At 34.9% G+C, this 9,368-nt stretch overlaps 1 protein-coding gene across 6 annotated transcripts; it reads left to right on the forward strand.

Moving 5' to 3' along the window:
- The first annotated feature begins 1,862 nt into the window (after positions 1–1,862).
- Positions 1,863–8,196, forward strand: LOC140004017 (pentatricopeptide repeat-containing protein At2g27610-like). Of its 6 annotated transcripts, XM_072044727.1 has the most exons (5): positions 1,863–2,145; positions 2,586–2,721; positions 2,902–5,569; positions 6,108–6,160; positions 7,964–8,196. In XM_072044727.1, the coding sequence occupies exons 2-3, from the start codon at positions 2,623–2,625 to the stop codon at positions 5,125–5,127; spliced, it is 2,325 nt and encodes a 774-aa protein (XP_071900828.1). In that variant the 5' UTR covers positions 1,863–2,145; positions 2,586–2,622; the 3' UTR covers positions 5,128–5,569; positions 6,108–6,160; positions 7,964–8,196. The 6 variants fall into 6 exon arrangements, with proteins under 6 accessions (XP_071900828.1, XP_071900827.1, XP_071900825.1 ...); XM_072044726.1 differs by having other exon boundaries at positions 2,586–5,569; positions 7,882–8,196; XM_072044724.1 differs by having other exon boundaries at positions 2,586–5,569.
- Positions 8,197–9,368: the final 1,172 nt, after the last annotated feature.

Raw genomic sequence — 9,368 nt, forward strand, 5'->3', positions numbered from 1 at the left:
GATCCCTAATTCCGCATTGATACACTCAGAATAGTTCAGGTTGCAACAAAAACAAAAGGCACAGTGAGCATTTTTTTCCTATTCTTTTTTCCTAGCTTCTTCTTCAGATTTTTTTACTTGAACCTCCATTTTCTCAACTTTGTTTTGCCACTAATAATGGGATGAAAGGAGCAGAAGATTTGCCTCTAGAGTCAATGGAATCTCTATGAATGGTCCAAAGAGCTTGTTGACAAAACTTTAGTACACGATGTGGTAAACCATCTAGACTTCTTTAGATGTGGTAAACTTTAGATGTAAATTTGCTGTATCATCTAACCCAATCCCAAATCCCATGATATCCAATATGCACACATACAAGGTCAACACAACAAAATATCTGCAGAGCAAATTATCTCGGTAGCCACTGAATTTTTTGAATAGTTAAAATTTGGTCATTCAACTATTAATAGTATATTTTTATTCACTAAACAATCACAAAGTATAAACTTTGGGCCATTCCATCTAATTCCATCGTTAATTCTGTCAGATATAAGGATTTGCACAATTCACGAGACATTATTACTAAATAGATATGATAGAATTAATGATAAAATTAAACAGAATGATCCAAAATTTATACTTTTGATAGTTTAATAATACAAACATACTACTAATTGTTAAGTGGCCAAAAGTTGACTATTCAAAATTTTAGTAGCTCCCCAAGTAATTTGTTCAACATCCGTAAGGTGACTACAATCTTATAAAATAGAGTCTAAAAATAGAGAGCAGAATATCTAATCTAAGAGGGATCTCGGAATTTACTCAAAAGAGCTTAAACAAGTAAACAAATTGTTGTTGTGACAGCTATTATTAGGACGAATAATACAGAAAGGACTATTCTAATGTTGCAGACGTCTGTGACTTCACACTTACGGATGGTTATTTTATCGATTTTTATATTTTGAGTAGGATCCAATAGTTATACCAATCAAAAAGTAGATCAATCCCACCCCATCCCTCTCTCGCCCTCCAATCTCCAAGTTCTTTCCTTTCTGCAACCATAAATGATACCCTCATCCCCATTCTTCTTGCATCTACCACTTTTCAGTTTTCTCATCCCAATATTTTCCTATTCTTCTCCAAGTTTAGATTCTCCATGTTCTGCTATCACTCTACAACCTCCTTTCCCTCCCCTCTTCCCAAAAAGAAAACGCCAAAATAGTTGTCTCTATTTTCTTCTTCTCATTTTAAACTTGATGTTAACAATGTCTTTCATGTCAAATCTCTGTCTTTATTGGTTTCATATGCAGGGTGTGATAAATGGTATTATTGTGTATTTGTGCTTTCAGGAAAAAAAAAAGTGATTTTGAGATAGAAACATTTGATCAATTGAGGAGTTCTCTTAAATCATGAGAATTGTTAAAACTTGATTTCTAAACTGTCCATAAAGTCATGAAATTTGTATCGTAAAAGGAAAAAAAAGTTCATGAAATTTGGCCGACTATCCACTAAACCGGTATAGAAGTGGCAGAGACAGTAAGTGTGTTTGGATTGAAATGATTTGAAATAAAATAATTTGCTTCACAAATTCTAATCACTTTCTTATTTTTCCAATCACCTTTTTATTTCACATACATCATATCACAAAAAGTACTACGCTAATTATCTTAAATAAATCATCCAAATAAACTCCTATCCAAACAAACTCACGTGGCTAATTGAGAGGTTTGGAAAAAAGGATGTTGAAAATTTAGAAGTTGATGAGGGGTACATATGTAAAACTATTCGTTCCACATTTTAACGGGACGAGCCGGTAGCCCTTTATGCCTCAATCCAATTAAATGCAACCAACGGTCAAAAACTGTCCATAACTCAGAGGAAGCTACGGGACCGTAATTTAACCATTTTCCAAAGCAGAAAATGGACAAATCATTTGGCCTTGCTTAGCACTTTTCTTTATCTCCGCAATCGGCTTTCTTCTCCTGTGCTTGTAATCCCCCGGTCTCTTCCTTTCTCTATCTCTGTTAGTATTTATCGAGCATCCCTTTGTTCTCCTACCCCCAACTCACTCACCACCCTGCATCCCTCTCATAGGCTTAAGAATTTCAGGATGCCATTATCCCCATGGTCCAGCTACCGCAATTCTGAAATAGTAGCATAGTAAAGGTATATCCATTTCAGTTGTATCCACTCGTTTAGTTAACACCTGCAACAGCCACTTGTATCTGTTATTTATTCAAATTCAGCAGAATTTCAGCAATTTATTAACTTGTACTGACTCAGCAATTTCAGAATTTAAGAATTTCAGCAATTTCTTAACACTGCTATTCAACATTGAAAGATTGTCAATTCGTTCTTTATTTCATGCACTGAGTTTTTTCGAAAATTAAGCCCAGAAATTTTATTTTGAGATCAGTCTTGGAGATACACCAGCTATTGAACAGTTCAAGATGGATTGTTTTAAGTTACTAATACCACCTGATTCTAGCTGAAGTACGCCTCAAGGAAATGACCCTTAAATTTAAGAAGATGAATAGTAAAGGGTTTCTCATTTGGGATATTTTTGGTTGAATTAGTATCCGTTTTCTGCGTTGTTTATTACACAGGCAAGCTATTTGACACAATGGCTAAGTGAATCGTGTAATGGTAGATGTGTTTTCATTGCTAGCCATGGTAGCACGCTCTCTTCTTGAGTTCAAATCTTTAGAACCTCGACATCATCCCAAGGTGTCAGCTAACAAAGTGAGTCTTTCTCTATTTCCCACTCAATCTCACAAACACACACGCACAAATGGGGAGCTACTAGGTGGTGGTGACAGATTATCTGGTAATGATTTTTCAGTTTACAATGCTGTGCAAGTCTCTTTATTGTTGTTTAACTCAAACAACCAACTTAGTAATCATAAAGACAATTTCTTGCAGGGTAGAAAATTAGTAACCAATATATCATTTCCAACCACCCAAAAAGGGAGTTTATATTTGGGAAACACACTCTTGAAGTCTAGTGTTAGTTACGAAGGTTATGAGAAGACTCAAGCTCAAGAGCTGATCGATGGTCTTCATGAATGTGCAGCCAATGGGTTACTTAAAGAAGCAAAATCTATACATGGACATATATTGAGGTGTCATTTTACCGGTGATAATTTGATGGTTCTACTCAATCATGTAATGCATGTGTATTCAAAATGCTCGAATTTTGGATTAGCTAGGTTACTGTTCAACAATATGACACAGAGAAATGTTTTTTCTTGGACTATAATGATAGAGGGGTCCACAAACAACGGTTTTCTGCTTGATGGTTTGAAGTATTTCTCTGAGATGCAGAAATGTGGAATACAGTTGGATGCGTTCACATATTCGGTAATACTACAGTTATGTGTAGGGTTGAATTGTCTTGATTTAGGTGAAATGGTGCATGCCCGGATTCTCATAACAGGTTTTGCATCACATGTTTTTGTGAGCACTTCACTGCTTAACATGTACGCCAAGTTAGGAGATGTTGAGGAATCACTAAAGGTATTTGATAGCATGAATGAGCATAATGAAGTCTCTTGGAATGCAATGATATCGGGTTTCACAGCAAATGGGCTTTACTTGGAAGCTTTTAACCATTTTCTTATGATGATGGAGCATAGATATGCTCCGGACATGTATAGTATTATCAGTGTCTTAAAGGCAGTTGGAATGTTGGGTGATGCTGGCAAGGGCAAGCAAGTCCACAATTATGCGTCTAATTTGGCTTTGGACTCTAATGTTCGTGTGGGCACTGCATTAATTGATATGTATGCGAAGTGTGGTGCTTTAAGTGATGCACAATCTGTTTTTTATAGTAACTTTTCTAATTGTGGACTAAATATGCCGTGGAATGCTATGATTGGGGCCTATTCACTGTGTAATTACAGCCAAGAAGCTGTGCAACTTTATTCTGAAATGTGTTGGAACAACATAAAGTCAGATGTCTACACTTATTGTAGTGTGCTTGATGCTATTGCCAGTTTGAAGTGTTCCCATTTTTTGAAGCAGGTTCATGGAAAAGTTTTTAAGTCTCGGTATGATTTGATGGACCTAAGTGTTGAAAATGCTATAGCAGATGCATATTCCAAATGCACATCTCTTGGAGATGTAAGGAAGGTCTTTGACACAATGAAAGATAGAGATCTTGTTTCTTGGACCACATTAGTGGGTGCTTATTCTAGATGTTCTGATTGGGAGGAAGCACTAGTAATTTTTTCTCAAATGAGGGAAGAAGGTTTTTTACCTAATCATATCACTTTTTCTACTATACTCGATGCATGTGTTGGCATTTGTTCCCTTGAACTTGGTGAGCAGCTCCATGGCCTTGTTTATAAACTTAGATTGGATACTGATAACTGCATAAATAGTGCTCTAGTTGACATGTATGCTAAGTGTGGCAGCATAACGGTGGCAAGGAAGGTTTTTGATTGCATCTCAAGCCCTGATGTTGTTTCATGGACTGCTATCATATCAGGTTATGCCCAACATGGATCTGCAGCAGATGCACTTCAACTGTTCAGGAAGATGGAAAAGTTGAATGTTAAAGCCACTGCTGTAACTTTGTTGTGTGTTTTATTTGCTTGCAGTCATGCTGGAATGGTGGAAGAAGGTCTTGACTATTTTTGGTCGATGGAGGATAAATATGGTTTGGAGCCTGAGATGGAACACTATGCTTGTATTGTTGACTTACTTGGTCGTGTGGGCCGTCTTAATGAAGCATTTGAATTTATAAAAGCAATGCCAATAAAACCAGATGAAATGGTCTGGCAGACATTGTTAGCAGCATCCAGGATCCATGGGAATATTGATTTGGGAGAAATAGCAGCAAAGAATATTCTTTTAATGCAGCCAAATTATTCAGCTCCCTATGTTCTTTTGTCCAACATGTATACAGAAAAAGGGAGCTTCAGATATGGACTTCAATTGAGGAAGATGATGAAACAGCAAGGTATTGCAAAGGAGCCAGGATATAGTTGCATATCATTGAAAGGTAGAGTCCACAGGTTTTATGCTAGAGATCAGGAGCACCCACAAAAAGATGACATATATCTGAAGTTGGCAGAATTAAGGAAGATGATCAAGGCATTTGGTTATGTGCCTGATACAAAATGTGCCTTGCGAGGAGAGGATTAAAATGTATTTGTGAAAGTAAAATTTTTTTATTCTTTGGATATAATTTGGTAGAGAAATGCCCATCATTTGTGGAAAGCTTTCCTGTTGAAGCACTGAATTGAAGATCGGAGACACATTCAACTATGGGAATTTCTAAATTACAAGCAACTGTAGGTTGGCAACAATTTCCATGTCTTGATATGTGGTATATGCCGTTTCAAAACCAGTGCCATGCATCCCCCATTCCCCCTGTTATTTGACGACAAATGGCAGAGCAGTGACATTTGGAATTTGCTGATCATAGATCACTGAATGGTAGCAATTATGGTGTTATGTATTCTATCGGATTCATTAACATATTTGGGGAATGCTTTCTGAAACTTGTGTTTTTTTTCTGTGACTTCAAACAATCATCGAGAAGCAAGCATTGTATTCTTGATCACAACCTTTGAATATCTTCTTGGTGAGTGCCCTTTACTGAAGCAAAAATTTCATGAATAACATTGTCCAATTTATTAATATGCAGCTTGCAATAATTTGTTCACTTTTGAAGAAATGCATGGTTGCTGTATGATTTTCTCATGATGTGGCAGTTTGTCATTAGGAAGTCTCCTTCTTAGTTGTTATTATTAGGTTGATAAGTAAGAAGATACACAGTTAAGATATAGCCATAGTTTACTTGCAAATGAACTGGTATCAACAGATATACATTTTTGTGGGTAATACATAGATATTCATATATATAGGTGGTAGTTGTAATTCTTTAGCGGGGAGTTCTTTTTCCATGTGGTGACTGGTATCAACAGATATACATTTTTTTGGGTAATACATATATATCCATAGATATAGGTGGTAGTTGTACTTCTTTAGCGGGGAGTTCTTTTGCCAAGTATGTGGTGATTTACTATGTTTGGTACTGGATTTCTAGTTTGGAAATTATAATGTCATTCTGCTTATATGAAATACTGACTAACACTGTTTTTTTTTTTTTTTAACAACAGATATTTAAGCATTGATCTTCTTTAGTTGGACACAAACTCATCAGCCAACAACGGTATTCTTTCTCCCAATCACTAGCTTATTATTGTTGTTGAGTGAAATATCTGATATATGCATCAATGTTGACAAAACTTTGACTAGAGCAGTAGTTTCAAATTCTTTGCACACAAAATAATCTGATGGTCCTTTGAGATGCAACCATCGAGGATCAAGAACTAAATCCTAGGCTCATGGCTAACTTCGAGTATAGACAGCTCTCACCTTAACATTCTCATTTCCCCTTTCACTTTACTCATTTTTTCTTGTTTCATTGCCATTTTGCTATGGCTTGCAATTGTATAACTATTTTCTGCTCTAGTTTTTGTTAGAATATGATCTAACAAAGAAACCTATATGATTAGAGATAATAAGGGAAAGTATTTATTGTAGCTTTATATGTCCTATTTGCTGTGGGACTACAAACTTGTGCAGGCCCTTGTGGGGCATGATTATGTAATAGGACCTTCACGTACTGTTTCTGATTTTCCTCTTCTTATTGTTCTACAGATTATAGCATGGCTTCCATGTTTTTAAGAGGAAGTGTAAATTAGATATGCATTTTAGAAAGACAGGCAATGATGCAGTTGATTGCTAATTCTGTGTGTTACGCAAGAATGACAAAGAATGGATTTTTGTTTATCAAAATGATGAGAAAACTTGAAGGATGAAGTTATACATGTAGTCTAAGGAACTAATATGAGTGAAAAACCAGTATTTTGATTCTCAATCTGCCATATAAACTTTTCTATTGTTCAAATCAGCATTTTAAGTGCAAAATTTTTGTTCAATATTCCGTCATCTCCTTTGAAGCTATTATCCGATATTAACTTGATTGATAGATGACTGTGAATAGCTTGGGAGGACTGTATTTTTCTTCTATATTTAGATTGTCTGCTAAATTTGAATAATAATGTGAAATAATAAATCTATTGGATAGCTGTACCTTATGTGTAATTGTAAATTTAGCACAAACTCTTTCTTTTTTTTTTTTGATAAATGATTTAGCAAAAACTCATATACTAGTATTAACCTTTAATGGCACAAGTCATCTAAAATTAGTTACAATCAAAATCTTCAGGTAATTACTACCGAAATATAAATGGAGATGGTAAACTAAATTAGACTTTTATACTTTAGAGGCTAATTTACAAAATCTGGAGTTTAGATGGTAAATTGAGGACAGAAAAAACTTTATATGGCAAAATGAGCTTTGGCTGTTATATCGTGGTATTAATTTTTTAAATATTGAAGATTCTTTTTATCTAACAATACTTAAGTTGCACCACAAATTTGTAAACTTGATGGCTCATGTCATTAATGAACAAAATCCGTGAGAACATTTAAGTATCTTTCCTTATTAGTGTCTTGGTAGTAAATTAGTGTTAAAGGAGAGGCTTTAACATGAGAAAAAAGAAAGATAATAAACAAAAAGGTCTCCGGAATGCAAATCTTCCACTGCTGAATTCCTGTAGATTTTCAGGCTGAGATTTTGAAGATTCCAGCATAAGAAAGCATCTTGTTTGATAATTTCTTTTGATTGTTTGATGGTTACCATTTGTGTTTCTTCAGAAAGGACCAAACTGGGCCATTTAACTGCTTGAAATACTTGTTTCTTTTAGTTTTAGTGAACAAGTGGTTATGATTCACCAGATTCAAGCCAATTTTAACATGACGTGGTATGGTTATGCTTTCCATTTTTTCCATATCTAGTATTTACATCTTTTGCTTAACTTTCAGGAAAGTTGAACTTCTATGGCGTTTGATGTGAATGTCTGAACTTGCATGCCTGACAGATTTGCTGAACTTTGTGTGCATGCAGATTTCATATATGATCCATCTGTAAGGACAAGAAGATTTAGGCTTGGTAAAAAGGACAGGGGATATAGATGTGCATGATAATCTGTACCATAACCATACAAGGGATAAGCAGTAAAATGTATGGCAAGTGCAGAATGGTCTGCATGAATCATTTACATCTATACAGAACATTGCGATTACTATTTTATCTCCTTTTGGCACACTCTCTATGACAAAATCCTTCTTTGTATGGTACTCTCTGCGCCAGCATCAAGTTTGTTAAATGGTCCAAAATTTGACTGCAATGAAATATGTTGACCCAGCCAAATATGTTGACTTTTTTTTTCCGGACACGATAGACCTGCAGTTTCTCTATATTAGGGGGAGGGGGACCTGAAGAGGTCTAAGAAGAACTCGAAGGGGATTGAACCACCATCGATCTAGACAGGTGCCTATGCATCCGCTGATGACATTTTCAAGAAAAAAATGAATTTTAGAATGTAGACAGAGGATTTGATTCTTGAACCTACACTCAAGTAGAGTTTTAAAACTCTCTTGGTGATCAACTATTTTAGGAGTAGCTGGATGTTAATATGGTAGACTCTTTTGCTTTTTAATCATTTCTATAGAGGATGAACGTACACTTACTAAAAGAAATGTTAATAACTATGGGAGAAATGACTCTCAAGTTTAATCCTATTTTCAACGTTTTGTAGCATGAAATGGCCTACAACACAAACTTGGGAAAAACTAGACATGGAAACACTTTAGAAGGGTATTATTAGAATGTCGAATTCTGCACTGTGGGAAACTAAATTGAAACTGCCGCATAAACAATTAGGATTAAGGAATATCGGTTTAGCCCTTGTGGATATTTCTTCACATCAAATCGGTTTTTTTGCATTGCTAAATGAATAAGTAAATAGCTGAGAGTAAACAGCTAAATTTAAAATGAATAAATATAAATCTGAAATCTAAATTCTAAATTTATTAAGTTATTGAATTGTTAGTATTGAAACCCTAACATTTAAATATATTTTGTATTAAGTAATAAGTGAATAACTTTTTTTGTTGGAGTAAGTTTTGCTTGAGCAATTTAGAGCTACTTAAATAATTAAGATGCTCTATTTTTTATTATCAAATACGTCTGAATATACTAAAATTTGAACCATTAAATTAAGTACAAAATTAGGGCCACTAAAAAATTGCTCAACGCATCATATCCTATGGTGGTTAAAAAAAAAAAAAAAAGTTGTGAGACAAGGTTCAATGACAAGAAAGGTAAGAATTTTTTGTTTTTTTGGGCTGCTATGGAGAATAAAGGTCGCAAGTACAACAAGGGTGATATTTATGCTTGACTTACGTTCCATTATATTGTTCGGCAAAACTTGCTTTTTCATTGCTGCAAATTTGTCATATTCCAATCA

The sequence above is a fragment of the Coffea arabica genome, chromosome 3e (assembly GCF_036785885.1).
Source record: "Coffea arabica cultivar ET-39 chromosome 3e, Coffea Arabica ET-39 HiFi, whole genome shotgun sequence".
NCBI classification, from domain to species: domain Eukaryota; kingdom Viridiplantae; phylum Streptophyta; class Magnoliopsida; order Gentianales; family Rubiaceae; genus Coffea; species Coffea arabica.